Source organism: Staurois parvus, unplaced genomic scaffold (genome assembly GCF_062004578.1).
Source record: "Staurois parvus isolate SC_StPar_1 unplaced genomic scaffold, SC_StPar_1.0 ptg000779l, whole genome shotgun sequence".
NCBI lineage: Eukaryota > Metazoa > Chordata > Amphibia > Anura > Ranidae > Staurois > Staurois parvus.
The window spans coordinates 2,912,501-2,927,644 of NW_028318575.1; the positions used below are offsets into that span (position 1 = coordinate 2,912,501).

General features: G+C 43.9%; 1 protein-coding gene across 3 annotated transcripts in view; it reads right to left on the reverse strand.

Moving 5' to 3' along the window:
* TMEM106B (transmembrane protein 106B) overlaps positions 1-15,144 on the reverse strand; it is a 54,329-nt gene that overhangs the window by 2,354 nt on the left and 36,831 nt on the right. The window contains exons 4-9 of one of the 3 annotated variants that reach the window (XM_089654583.1): positions 14,378-14,537; positions 13,558-13,698; positions 13,416-13,465; positions 10,611-10,664; positions 7,870-7,998; positions 1-248 (exon numbers count right to left, since the gene is read on the reverse strand). The exon at positions 1-248 is cut by the window's left edge and continues 954 nt beyond it. In XM_089654583.1, coding sequence (XP_089510709.1) covers positions 185-248; positions 7,870-7,998; positions 10,611-10,664; positions 13,416-13,465; positions 13,558-13,698; positions 14,378-14,537 — 598 coding nt within the window. In that variant the 3' untranslated portion in view covers positions 1-184. Of the gene's footprint in view, positions 249-7,865; positions 7,999-10,610; positions 10,665-13,415; positions 13,466-13,557; positions 13,699-14,377; positions 14,538-15,144 lie in introns of those variants that run through there. The other 2 variants (XM_089654584.1, XM_089654585.1) reach the window with 2 other exon arrangements.

Below are 15,144 nucleotides of genomic sequence, written 5' to 3' on the forward strand. Positions count from 1 at the left end.
CATTTCTGTAATAAACAATGGAGCTGGAATAGGAGTCATCAATGTTCACTTGCAACTGAATATAAAAAAAATACTGGGGTTGTTGGGGGTCTCCCTGTACCTGCGCACGTTCCTGGAATTTCCTTGGGTAGATTATATCATTTCAACGCCTGGGAAGGTGCGTCAAAAAGCCCCCTGATGGTTTTCATAGGAGAGATCCCCAAAAAGGAGAGTAGGCCACTTCTTTAGATTTGGTGTGAGGCACAACTCTGAATAAAAAGGAATAATAGACCAGATATATATATATATATAAATGAGATATAAAAAAAATGTATTTTACGTATAAAGAGCAGGACGCTTGGAGTGCAGATCTGCTTTAAAGTATATTTCCAGTTTTGTAGCCAAATTGGGATAATGCCTACTTTACATTTGTTACATACTCCCATTAAAGTAACAGAACTTAAAAATATTTAAAAATTGCTGGTTACCTTTTTAGGTGTCTTTTTACTTGCTTAAATTTGTTCTAAAAAAGGCAGAAGGTTTTTTTTTTTGTTTTTTTACCTGAATGCATTTGGGTAAAAAAAACCTTCTGGGTGCAGCTGCCCCCTTATACTTACCTGAGCCCCCTCTTGATCCAGCCACGACTCTCTCTCTCTCCTCATTGGCTCAAACAGCAGCAAGAGCCATTGGGCTCCTGCTGCTGTCAGTCACATCCAGTGAGCCAATGAGGAGAGAGCAGGGGAGGGGCTGAGACATTTTGGGTGTGAATGGACAATGTCCATTCACAGGAGCGAGCCTGCTTGAGTGCCCCCATACCAAGAGGTTCCATTTGTTACATATTCCCAATAAAGTAACAGAACTTAAAAATATTTAAAAATTGCTGGTTACCTTTTTAGGTGCCTTTTTTACTTGCTTAAATTTGTTCTAAAAAGGCAGAAAGTTTTTTTTTTTTGTTTTGTTTTTTTACCTGAATGCATTTGGGTAAAAAAAACCTTCTGGGTGCAGCTGCCCCCTTATACTTACCTGAGCCCCCTCTTGATCCAGACACAACTCTCTCTCTCTCCTCATTGGCTCACACAGCAGTAAGAGCCATTGGGCTCCTGCTGCTGTCAGTCACATCCAGTGAGCCAATGAGGAGAGAGCAGGGGAGGGGCTGAGACACATTTTGGGTGTGAATGGACAATGTCATTCACAGGAGCGAGCCTGCTTGAGTGCCCCCATAGCAATAGGTTTGCTACTGGGGGCACTCGGCAGGGTAAAGGAGCCAGGACCACCGGTGGGGGAGCAAAAAAAGAAGAGGAACAGAGCTGCTCTTTGCAAAACCATTACACAGAGAAGGTAAGTATAACATGAATGTTTATCAGGAGGTGGTGGAGTAAGGATTAACATAATTAATACTGTTCATACTGTAAGCTCATGATTATCCACTTTAAACTAGATTTGAACACTGTCCTAACAAGGGGTTAAATATTTAGAAACCCCCCTCCTACATTGTATATGTTAATGAGGGATAGCTCAGTCTGTGTGGGGTCAAAGACACTGTGAGAGGGTCCAGAAATTCTTAGAATCCGCCATAACCTCTCCTTAGAAACAATTAAAAAGATAAGAAATTTTTTTATATTTTTGTGTGAATGGGAACACATAATAAACATATAGTGGGGTTTTCTCAAATTTGACTGTAAAAGTGGAAATGTCCTTTGGGGTAAAAGATGTGGGGGCTCCATAGTGCCGCATCTCTGGTATATCCTGAAAATGCAGCTCAGTGTCAGGACTGTAGTTCTGCATTATCTATCAGACAACAGTGCAGCGCAACAAGGAAAATTATCAAAACACAAAAAAAACAAAAAACAAAACAGTGTTTAAATATTTATAAACCATATCATCTCAATCACAAATTATCGGGGAAGTGCAAAATGAATCATATAATTAAAAAAAAACAGTCCACGATACTATCCACAAAAAATAATTGATACAAGTTGGCTGTCAGCTGAAAGTAAGATGACCATGGGTTGACATCAGATTGGCTCTGCTCCCCCTTACGTGTTACGTCCCAGGGCAGGGAATCCTTCAGCAGGATCAGACTCCGCAGCCATCTTGCTTTTGGCTGTCAGCCAACTTTTATGCGTAGCACTTTTTTGCTTTTTTGAAGAAAAGTGTGTGATTTTGTAAGTGTAATTTTATTATTGGGAATAATAAAAGTTTTTTTTTTTTAAATGGAGAACACTGGAGACTCTTGTTTTACATGCTATTTATTCCATGTTTGGAGCCCGATGATGAAGGGGAAAGGAGGATTTTAAAGACACCAGAGGATGACCCCCTTGAGTGGAGAGTTTGCTGACCTTACTATTTATTTAGCAGTCATATATTGGAGATGAGTGGCTATAATTCACTAGTTGGTGGAGGCACGTATTTCAGAAAAAATATCCCTTTAGAAGCACTGTGGTGGATATATTCTACATTTATTCCATTATTTTTTGTGGATCGCATTATGGACTTTATTTTTATTATATGATTAAATTTGCACTTTATTTATAATTTGTGATTGAGATTATATAGTTTATGGATCCATCCTGCCTTGTATCAATGGCTCCGAATGGTGGTGGTGTAATGGTGTGGGGGAGATTTTCCTGGCAATAGCAAGGTTACCTAAAAAGTGGCCGGTGAGTGTAGATGTGAACACAGATTTGTTTTTTGTATCTTGATAATTTACTTTAGTGGTTGTGCTCAAGGGCGGACTGACCATTTGGAAATTCGGGCACTGCCCGAGGGCCCGGGGTCAGTAGGGGGCCCCATGAGATGCCCCTGGTACCTTTTTCATAGGCTTTTTTGAGTTTGGGCAAGGACACAGGGGCCCCATGATACCCTATTGCCCAGGGGCCCCATGAGTTGTCAGTCCGCCCCTGGTTGTGCTATACTAGTGTTTGATATATAATTGAAGGTGTGGTGGAATCACTTTCTTGGTGTTTAGCTTGCAACCACTAAATTATTGTTTATTTTGATTTTAATGGCTGTGCTGATTGGCCCATTTATAAATCGTATCAGTTCTGCATTATCGCCTGAAGATGGCGATGTTTCTATCAAATGTTCCGCTGCTTCCTAAAAGTCGGTGTTTGAGTGAAGACAGCGCCGTCTCCTGTTAGTTTATAAGGAAAGTATTCACAAAAACACCAGCTGTTACACTCATCAGGCACTGTGGGATAAAAGGAACTTAAAAGGTTAATCCAATAAAAGATAAAAATACCCTGTAAAACAAGCTAAGCACACCAAAACAGTATATAAAATGTGAACAACTCCCATTAAAACAACTTTTATCTGCTCAACATCAGAACTTATTAAAATCCTTATTGTAACACACCAAATGATGCACAAAGGAAAATGAAAAGACTGTAGCACTGAGTACTGTATGCATCACAAAAGGAAAAAAAAAACACAAAAAATGTTAAATTACATGCTAAAATAAAACAAAAAAAAAAAAAAAGAAAAAAAAGGAGGTATAGGAAGCCTAATTTAAAAATAAAATGTACCTGTCACCCATGGGCAGCGGAGGAAGTCACTGAGGTTTGGATACACTTTAATAGGCTGATTTCTAACGACAAATATGTAATGCGTTGCAGCTAACCAGTCCTTAGAGGTGCTGGCTGCATTTGCTTTCCTTTTGTTTTAGGAGCATTTTCGGCAAGTACAGAAAATCCCTTGATCCTGCAAGAAATGCAGTGTCCTAGTCACTTCCTGCAAGCTGAAAGGAAAGAACAAACGTCCTTATTTTTCTTCCATCCATCGTGTACTGGGAATGAGCAGGGGCAGACATGTTTGCAGTCCAGCCTGTGTGACATTCATGGCTCCCTCCATAGATGCAGTGGAGGAGTGAGCGTAGCCACCCAAGAACTGATGTGCTGTTCACAGGATCACATTGGTGAAAATGAAAGGAAGAAAGCCTAATGTAGAAACCACATCTAAAGACTGGTTAGCTGTAATGTATCGAAATCCAAAAATGTAATATATTACAGTTAAGTCCTTAACCACTTCCCATCCGACCAATGTACATAAATGGCCGGACAGGAGCAGTGCAGTGGCGGGTGACCGTTTATAAACGGCCTCCCTGCTTGTGCGCACTCTCTGGGAGCGTGCAGCACTGCGACCCGGTGCCTGCTGTGTCCTCCGGACACAGTGGAACAACGATCGCTGTACGGGACCTCTGTGTGAGGTCCCGATCATGTGATCACTGATCGGCCAATCAGTGATCACATGAAGAGTAGTAAGCAAGATGTCACTTCTGACATCATTGCTTACTAAGTGTGAAATCTGTGAATGATCACAGAGGTCACATGGTACAAGGCCATTCACAAGAGCCTTGTACCATGTGACAAGCTGTGATCAATCACAGCTCACACAGTATTTCTCAAAGACTGCAGGAATGCAGACAGAGAGAAGGAGAAATTATTGCTTTTACAGACTTTATGGGTGTAAAAGCTATCAGTGTAAAAAAAAAAAAAAAAAATCATCACCCCCCACAAGTAGTACAGTGTCACTATGGTGACAATGTACTGCTAGGGTGACAGTGTTAAAAAAAACAAATATTAAAAAATAGAATAAAAATGTAAAAAAGTTTTGAACAAATTATAATTTTTGGTTATAAACTAATTTTTTTTTTTTACTAAAAAGATAACTGAATAAATTTTGGCCAAGATTTATGAAGAAAGATTATTTATTTGCAAAATTTTTGGACTTTTTCATTTATATAGCAAAAAAAAATAAAAATCTCAGTGGTGAATAAATACCACTAAAATAAAGTTTTAGATCAGTCTAAAAAAAAAAATGCTAAAAAATTCATATGTGTACAGTGTTGCATGACCGCGCAATTGTCATTCAAAATGTGATAGCACTGAAAATTGGGCTGGACAGGAGGGGGGGGGGGGGGGGGGAGTGTCCAGACTGGAAGTGGTTAAAGTGGAACTGCACTGCATCTGAGCACCACACAAAATTGCTATTTAAATCATTTTTATGTATTCAAAGCAAACTCCCCCATGCGTCCATGTCTCTATGCTTTATTTTGCTGAGAAATCATTCTGAAAACAACCCCCTGGCATTTCTGGCCATCGCCATCTTGAGTAAGAGAACATGATTCGTGTATTCATGTATCATTTACTTCCTGGAATCCATCTGCCCTTAGCTCAGGCATAGGCTAAGTTGAGAACCCTCCCTCCCCTTCTGAAGATTGCTGGGATGTATGAAAACTAGGAAGTAACGAAAGAAATGTAAAAAAAAAAAAAAAAAGTTTAAAACACAAGCAAATATGATATACTTTCCTAACTATTTACGAATACTAGCAGTGTCAGGATTAAAAATAGCCAATGTTGATTGGGAGAGTGAAGTTCCGCTTTCATGTGGTTTCTGCATTAGATTTTTCAGGCTTTCTAACTTTTATTTTCACTAATGCGATCCTGTGAATAGTTCCTGTGAATAGCACACCTATTTTGAGTGGCTATGCTCACTCCTCCACTGTATCTACAGAGGGAGCCATGGAGGTCACACAGGCTGGACTTTAAACATGTCTGCCTCTGCCACAGGATGGACTGATGAGATTAGTAGTTTACACACAAAAAAAAAACAAAAAAAACCAACGGACATTTGTTCTTTTTCAGCTGGCAGGAAGTGACGAGGACACCACATTTCTGGCAAGATCAACAGATTTTCTGTACTTGACCAATACGCACCTGAAAACGTAAAACTAATGCAGCTACCACATCCAAGGACTGGTAAGCTGCAATATATAACATTTTTGGGTTTCGATCGACTTTAATTCACCAGGTCTTAGTGCAACCTATGGTGGTCATCCTAGTGAGAGGATTGGCTGAACGGTCTGAATAATGCCCCGGCTACAGCATGACTTCCTCTATTATATACAGGCAGCAGGAACGTGTTAAAGTGAACCTGGCAAAAACCTGGGCAACTCAGACTGAGCAGATGTGGAAAACAATTGGACAAGCAGAGTGAAAAGTGCACATCAAAATGATCTATAGTAGCTGGAATCTGAGCGAGTAGAAGTCTTGTATTTGCTTTTAGTATAATTTAGCACCACCCACACCTGCCTACAGAGCCTTACTAATGGTCATTATAAGAGGCCCTGTCACTTTGTCACAATGGTCATTATAAGAGGCCCTGTCACTTTGTCACAATGGTCATTTTAAGAGGCCCTGTCACTTTGTCACAATGGTCATTTTAAGAGGCCCTGTCACCTTGTCCAATCAGGACAAATACTATACCTGGTATAGCCAAACCACAACTTTATACTCGTGCCTCAACTGCTCACCCCCCCCCCCCACCTCTTTTTTTCTGTGGCCGCCACTGAAAAATACCTTGTGCTTCCAATTATGGGGGGGCATATTATCTCCTCCAGTGCAGTGTGCAGCACTTGGGCCATGTGCTGTCAAGGTAGGGGAGTAAGGTCAACACTCACACCAGCCTTTAATGGATGAGGAAACTGCAGTTCTTTAAAAACGCACGTGTCAAACGCAAGGCCCACAGGCCAAATCCGGCCAGCCAGGCTGTTTCATGTGCCCCTCGCACTTCTACAGCTGAAGCACCCCCCAAGTCTCCACCCCACCTTGTCTTAGCAGTTGGCAGCAGAGAGGACAAAACTCTTTCTACGGATCCTGCGCCTCTCTCTGTGTAGCCGCAGCACCCCCTGGTCCTCCTCCAGACTCTGCACTTTCTGCTTCCCAGCAGCAGCAAAAGGTAAGGAGGGTGAACTGTGTTGGAAGGGAGGGTGGGGGACTCTTAACATCTAATGGTGAGGGGGGTTGCTCAGGACATCTAGTCTTACAGATGCAACTGGTCCCTTTGAGAGAAACCATAATGCTGATGCGGCCCTTGATGAAAATGACAATGCCTTTAAATGGGCTTTAATGTCTAGGAGGTGACATAGCCTCTGCATTGTGTGGCTGCTGTGATTGGCTCTGACAACAGTCACATTATTGTGAGCCCATCACACTAGCTCCGATCTGAAGCCACGATTGAGAGCTATTAGTGACAGCTCAGTTGATGTGCTAGGATCCCAGTCTCAGCACACAAACCTCATGCCATCATAAATGCATATGTGCGACAGCTGGGTGTTAAAGCCCACCTTCCATGCTGCCGTAAGTAAGCGTTAAATGGTCAGCAATATATTAATATACTTTCAGCCTCATTGACCAATATGGAGGCTCATGGAGGGTGGTGGAAAGGTAGTGGCGGCAAGATCAGATGATTATACAGGGAGAATCAAGATTAGCACATAACTTTTGCTGCTGGTATCTCTATCCGCTGATCGCTTTGAGGTGCGCTTTTCACTAATCGAAATGATATGCTCAGTCTGAGTTGTCCAGGCCTGATTTAAAGGATCAGTCCACTTAAAAACAGGATGGGTGATTGGGGCGCCGAAGTGCCCACATTTTTTTTTTTAATAATCTCTTCCTACACCGGTATGAAGGATATAACATCCTCTCCCACCCCCACCTCCCCGGGAGCCTTTTCTCCCCCCTTTCTATATCAATAGAAATCGAGATCCCAAATCCAGAAGTCTCGAGAAAAAAATGATAACAAACTGACTTTTATGGATGAGCTGATCCTTTAAAGCAGCCAATGAGTAGAACATATTACATAACCTGCATTCTTGGACATATACAGTACATTAATTTATTATGTACAGAAGTATTTACACATTGAATTTGGTGAACCACGCCTAGCGATTCGGTAAATGGAAACCTTCTTTCTAAGTTAGAGCCTACTATAACAGCGCAGACCGTTCCCCTAAGCAGTGTGCTCACAACGGAAAGAACTGCCCGCCATCCTGTGTGAGACGGCAAAGCAAAAATTAGCACAACCCCTCCTTTGCAGCCTCGAAAAGCTTACGGCTGTTTGAAAATGGGGAGATTCGACTGGCCGAGGCGGTACGTCGCGTTGCCCCCACAGTCTACGTATTGGTAGACTTCCTGGGAGAGCTGCTCCGGGTGCCCCAAGTAGGAAATGGTGACAGTCACTCTGTAGAAGATGAAAAAACATGTTTAGAAGATTCAAAAATTCTGATTGTCTTTTCTAAACAAATTCTACAATCCTTATCCAGAACCACGTTCTATGAACCTGTTCTCCCAAGAAGAATTCCAGTGGGACCTTCCTTTGGTTCCTTGGAAAACATGTGCCCCCCTCATCTTGTCCAGAGGAAAAAACACTAAAAACCTGAAGCAGTGGCCTTGAAGACCACCTTTTTTTTTAGCAGGGGTAACATGTTTCCTGTCCCGATGGCAGAAGCTCTACGTTTCATAGTGTATCCTAGAAAATGACTTGGGAAATAGAAGTTCACCCCTCAGACAAATCAGAGTTTCTCTCTGCAGCTGACCCAGAGAAGGGCAGTAATTATATCCTCTGAAATAACACGTACACTGTAAAGTCAAAAGTTGGTGGAGACCTGACCATCAGACCGTTATCAGCTTCTTAGAGAGCCTTACATTTTCTGGGAAGGCTTTCTACAAGATCTTGGAGTGTATCTGCTGGAATTTGTACCCATGCGGGATGAGAAGACGTGGCTCACAATCGGCATTTCATTTCATCTCAAAGGTGTTCAAGTAGGGTTGACCTTGGGGGCTTTGTGAAGGACACTTGAGTTCCTCCACACCAAATTCATCAAAACGTGTCTTTATGGAGCTGGCATTGTACACAGGGGCTCGGTCATGCTGGAGCAGAAAAAGGTCTTCACCAAAGCATTACCATTAGGTTGGAAGTGCACAATGGTCTAAAATGTCTGCTATATCATGAACAGTACCCTACAATGGGAACACTTGAACTCAGTAGTTTAGAGGGATGTCCACTTACTTTTGACCTTATAACGCATTAGGTTTTGGGGCGGCCTGTCCAAAGAAAATATTAGCCAGTCGCATGTTTCAGAGTTGGCAAAACAACCTCCTTGGACACAAGCACACAAATCCTAGCCCATAGAAACCACAACAAGCAAATACATGTGCTTTAATGAGTTAGGGTCTGTGTGTTCTTGTATAAGCGGCTAATTAAGAGACAGTCTTGGTTCTACATATAGAAACACATGATAAGCTGACTGTTAATGTTAACTGTTAAGGTGACCTTCTTACTGGCCAACACATACACTATAAGAGAGGGGCGAGCAACAGAGAGCCAGAAGTGGGGCGAGCAACAGAGAGCGAGGGGGGCGGCGAGCAACAGAGAGCGAGGGGGGCGGCGAGCAACAGAGAGCGAGGGGGGCGGCGAGCAACAGAGAGCGAGGGGGGCGGCGAGCAACAGAGAGCGAGGGGGGCGGCGAGCAACAGAGAGCGAGGGGCGCGGCGAGCAACAGAGAGCGAGGGGGGCGGCGAGCAACAGAGAGCGAGAGGCGCGGCGAGCAACAGAGAGCGAGAGGGGCGGCGAGCAACAGAGAGCGAGAGGGGCGGCGAGCAACAGAGAGCGAGAGGGGCGGCGAGCAACAGAGAGCGAGAGGGGCGGCGAGCAACAGAGAGCGAGGGGGGCGGCGAGCAACAGAGTGCGAGGGGGGCGGCGAGCAACAGAGTGCGAGGGGGGGGGCAACAGAGTGCGAGGGGGGGGCGAGCAACAGAGAGCGAGAGGGGCGGCGAGCAACAGAGAGCGAGGGGGGCGGCGAGCAACAGAGTGCGAGGGGGGCGGCGAGCAACAGAGTGCGAGGGGGGGGGCAACAGAGTGCGAGGGGGGGGGGGCGAGCAACAGAGAGCGAGGGGGGGGGGGCGAGCAACAGAGAACGAGAGGGGGGGCGAGCAACAGAGAACGAGAGGGGGGGCGAGCAACAGAGAACGAGAGGGGGGGCGAGCAACAGAGAACGAGAGGGGGGGCGAGCAACAGAGAACGAGAGGGGGGGCGAGCAACAGAGAACGAGAGGGGGGGCGAGCAACAGAGAACGAGAGGGGGGGCGAGCAACAGAGAACGAGAGGGGGGGCGAGCAACAGAGAACGAGAGGGGCGGCGAGCAACAGAGAACGAGAGGGGGGGGACGAGCAACAGAGAACGAGGGGGGGGACGAGCAACAGAGAACGAGGGGGGAGCGAGCAACAGAGAACGAGAGGGGGGGTGAGCAACAGAGAACGAGAAGGGGGGCGAGCAACAGAGAACGAGAAGGGGGGCGAGCAACAGAGAACGAGAGGGGGGGCGAGCAACAGAGAACGAGAGGGGGGGCGAGCAACAGAGAACGAGAGGGGGGGCGAGCAACAGAGAACGAGAGGGGGGGCGAGCAACAGAGAACGAGAGGGGGGGCGAGCAACAGGGAACGAGAGGGGGGGGCGAGCAACAGAGAACGAGAGGGGGGGGCGAGCAACAGAGAACGAGAGAGGGGCGAGCAACATAGAGCGAGAGAGGGGCGAGCAACATACAGCAAGAGAGGGGCGAGCAACATAGAGCAAGAGAGGGGCAAGCAACATAGAGCAAGAGAGGGGCGAGCAACATAGAGCAAGGGAGGGGCGAGCAACATAGAGCAAGGGAGGGGCGAGCAACATAGAGCAAGAGAGGGGCGAGCAACAGAGAACGAGAGGGGGGGCGAGCAACAGAGAACGAGAGGGGGGGGGCGAGCAATAGAGAACAAGAGATAAGCAAGCAAGACAGCGAGCATGCTGGAGAGATACTTACTGCATATTCACCACTATGTTGTGAACTTTGATGCTTGGCAGGGTGCAGTAGGTGCTGTGAAGCGAGAAAGAATTCTTCTATAAATGAAATGCATTGTGCAATGGACCAAAAAAAAGTCAAGTTTCAACAAGTATGTAACAAGAAATACAAAATGCATTAATAAACCCGGCCAGGATGGTGAGAGCGCTCAGGCCAGTTCTCCCTGATAATGAGCATTGCTAATCCACCATAACTTTTGGCAGCAAAAACAAGTAATTCGTCTTCCCTCTGCAGATGAGGTCCAGAGGCCCAGAAGCCATAGCGTCATGCGTAGCAAAAATCTGGCCATATAACATAAGCCCAGTGAGCTCAGAAAAGCAACAGCCTTGAAGTTTACAGAACCCCCACACAGGTCTTACAGTTATACAGATTTGGATGAATTTAATGTTGTTCCCGTCCCCCAGACAATAAAGAGTATGCAGCACTTTGTCCCGTCTTTTAAAGCTGTGTAATGGCTGAGATAGCATGGTCAACAACATGCCCTTCTCCCCCAACCCGTCTGATCATGCATCTAACAAGAGGACACCCTGCATTTTGCAATTGTACTGCGTTTTGAGATTGCCGGCAGAATCAGAGTGATTCCGCAAAATGCCCAGGTGTAAACGGGGCCTAACGGAGCGGATACTGGAGCTTCATTTGGCTGCCCAGCAGGCGCTAGTATTGAGCACTCAAGTGCTTCCAAGTGTGAGGGTAACCTGAAGGAATAAAGTTTTTTTTTTTCCCCTCATTGGGGCCGGCGCCTCATCTATTCACTAAGCGGATGAGCGTTAAAAGAGCCCAACACTTCCATTGCCTGAGGAGCACCAATGAGTGCTCATCACACTGCAGGGTCTCCCCCTCCCTGCTAGTCCCCAATTGCGGTTCTGAAGACAGGCAGGGAGGTGAGGTGGAGATAAACAGTGCAGTGTTAACCCCTTGTCCTCAACAGGATTTACCCCCCTTCCTGACCAGGTCATTTTTTTGCGATACAGCACTGCGTTAATTTAACTGACAATTGTGCGGTCATGCAACGCTGCATCCAATTTTAATTTATGTCATTTTATTCCCACAAATAGAGCTTTCTTTTGATGGTATTTGGTCACCTCTGCTGTTTTTATTTTTTGCGCGATAAACAAAAAACAACAATTTTGAAAAAAAAAGAAAAAAAAGAATGTACAAGTATCTCTTTATAGTGGAATAGTGTACCACAACTCCAGTGTCTGCCAGATCTTTCTGGAGGGATCGTGCAGTCAAACGTGGGTTTTGAATTGTTTTTCTCACAATCCTGCGAGCTGTTCTGTCTGATATTTTTCTTGGTCTTCCAGATCTTGCTTTAACCTCCACTGTTCCTGATGACTGCCATTTCTTAATTACATTCCGAACAGAGGATATTGACATCTGAAAACGCTTTGCTATCTTCTTATAGCCTTCTCCAGCTTTGTGAGCGTCAACTATTTTCAGTTTCAGTTTTCTAGACAACTGCTTAGAAGAACCCATGGTGCTGATTGTTGGGGCAAGGTCAGATGAGTCTGGGCATTTAAAACCTTTGAGCTTGAAATCACCTGGTCCTCCCAGACGATGATTGAGAACAATCCATGACACTGGCAGGTCTCAGCTTTGCAAAGGGGGCAGTGCATGCTATAAATTCTGCAGGGTGCTCAAACTTATGCAGACGCCATTTTTTTGTTTTCTGTTATTTTGAAAGTGTAAATGATGGAAATAAAATCTAACTTTTGTTGACATATTATAAGAATGTCTAATCTGTAATTTGATGCCTTTTGGAGATTTTTCCATCTTTCCTTGGCTTCTTTATGCACATTAATACAAATTTTTAGCTGGGGTGCCCAAACTTCCGATCCCCACTGTATATATATATATATATATATATATATATATATATATATATATATATATATTTTACTTTTTACTATAAAACATTCAATAAAAAAATAAAATGTCTTCATAATTTAGGCCAAAATGTATTCTGCTACATGTCTGCTAAAAAAAAACCCCAATAAATTTATACTAATTGGTTTACGTGAAAGATATAGCGTCTACAAATGGCGGTATATAGAATGGAATTTTTATTTTTTTTATACTAGTAATGCCCTTCTCCCCCAACCCGTCTGATCATGCATCTATCTAAGAGGACAAAATGTTTAAATGGCTGTGATTGATATGACTGGTCTTAAGAACCAGATGTTTCTCACTAGGTCAAATATCATCACTAGGGTTGCAGAGGGAGGGGTGTGTCAGTTCCCCTCTTCCACCCCCTCTATCTTTTTATTGGTTGCTAGAAGGCAGGGCCACACAATGTCACCCGTTTCTAGAATGCAGGCAGATGAGCTACACAGTGTCACTGTTGCTAAGATGCAAGCAGCTGGGCTGTCTGCACCATAACAACGAATGACACTGTACACCCTGGCCACCTGCATCCTAGTCATCAAAGAAACAGAGAAGGTGAACTAATGAACCTGCTTCCAATAGTGTGCCACAGTGCCTCCCGCTCAATGAACAAGGTGTGGTGGCAAATGAGCTCAATGTTAGAAATGCTCACAAATTGGGCTTTTGTCTAAGGAGGAGCAGAGAAGCTGGAAAGCAAGGAATAAAAGGATTTGCTTCACATTTATATACGGTATCACTGGAGAGGTTAATACGTGTATTTAAACATAAATGTATGGTTCTTGGATGTTAAGTAGGATGACAGAATCTGCGAGAATTTTATTTTACGTATATCCAACCCTAGCATAAGCAGAGAAGCGGTAGGGCAAGAAAATGAATACTTACTACATGTAGTCAAATTCCTTTCCTATTTTGGTCGGCACCATGTAGTCAATCTAGAAGTAGGAGTTAGAAAGAAGAAGTAAAGAACAATTCTCCAGAACAGATTCTTCACTAAGCATCGTAAGATACAAGCTGTGTGGCTTACTTGTTTTGTATCCAGCGGTCCGATCTTCGTCACGTTGTTTAATTTCGACTTCCCAATAACCGTTTTATAGTACTGAACCTGACCGGTAACATTGTCAACTTCTACCGGGTAGAAATTGTTGTTGGTTATATTCAGTGTATTCTAAAAAAATGTATTAAAAAAAAAAGGGAAAATTTAGTAATGGCGTAGATCAATGGTCCTCAACCACTGGGCTGTGGCCCAGTGCTGGGTTGCGGCCTCCCTCCTCCCGAGCCTCCCAGCTTTCACAGCGACCCCAACCTCCCCAAAACTGCCTGCAGTACCTTGCAACCCCACGACAAGTGTCCCTTGGCCTCCTGAGAGCCCTCGGCCCCCTCAGTGCCCAGTTTGCTGTAGAACCTTCATCTCTCTAATGTGCTCCAACCTCTAAACTTGTCCCACAGTGCCTCCTAGCCTGCTGAAGAGCTTCCAGTGCCTCCTAGCTTCCTGCAGAGTCTCCAGTGCCCCCCAGCCTGATGCAGAGCCTCTAGCTTCTTATTGTGCCCCAATTTCCAACAGTGTCCCATAGTGCCTGCTAACCCCTGCAAAGCCTCCAGCTTTCTGGAGAAAATCTAGCCCCCTCCAGAAACTTCATCCCTTATAGGACTGCCAAGTCTCTGTCCCCTAACACACTCCACAACACTGTCCCTCCCACCACCAGTGAAACCCAAACCCTATCCAGAGCCTTCCAGCATTTCAATACACAGTTTACATTCCCATACATTTTGGAAGATTTTATCAGGATCTGGCATGGATAAAGCCGCATAGCAAAGATTTACTTTAAAACCCATAGCTGACTTACTGTGATGTTGAGAAACACAGTATTAGTGGATTCTTGGTAAGCCACATAGACTGCCTTAACACCAACGTACTCAATGTCGATGGAACGTGGGAAAAGGAAAAACACTGCCAGGCCAGAAAGCAGTAAACATACAACGATGGAAACCGTCACATAGAGTTTTCTGTTGTGAGAAAAAAAAAAAACATTGCTAAAGTTACAGGAATGAACATTAATAGGGATAAAATAATTCACAGAACCATAACCTAGAGATCTGAGCACAACTCAAAAAAAACACAGAAATAAAAGATATATAACAAAGTAGATAAATTAGCACCTAGACATTTAATTCCTTTCTACTATTTTTATGTTCTTATAGTCCATATCCATAACTTCCCCCTTTATTCCTTCCCCTTCTTCCTCATCGACATTTCTATTCTCATCCAAAATAACTATCATTAATTATAATAATTTACAGATAAAAGTAATAAAAAAAAAATACATTTTTAACCAATTCAATACCGGGCAATTTTACACCTTCCTGCCCAGGCCAGTTTTCAGCGCTCTCACACTTTGAATGACAATTGCGCGGTCATACAACATTGTACCCAAACTAAAATTTTATCATTTTCTTCACACAACTAGAGCTTTCTTTTGGCGGTATTTAATCATCGCTGGGGTTTTTATTTTTTGCTAAATTAACAAAAAAAGACCAAAAATTAAAAAAAAAAAAAAAAATGTTTTTCTTTGTTTCTCTTATAAAAGTTTACAAATAAATAATTGTTCTTCAG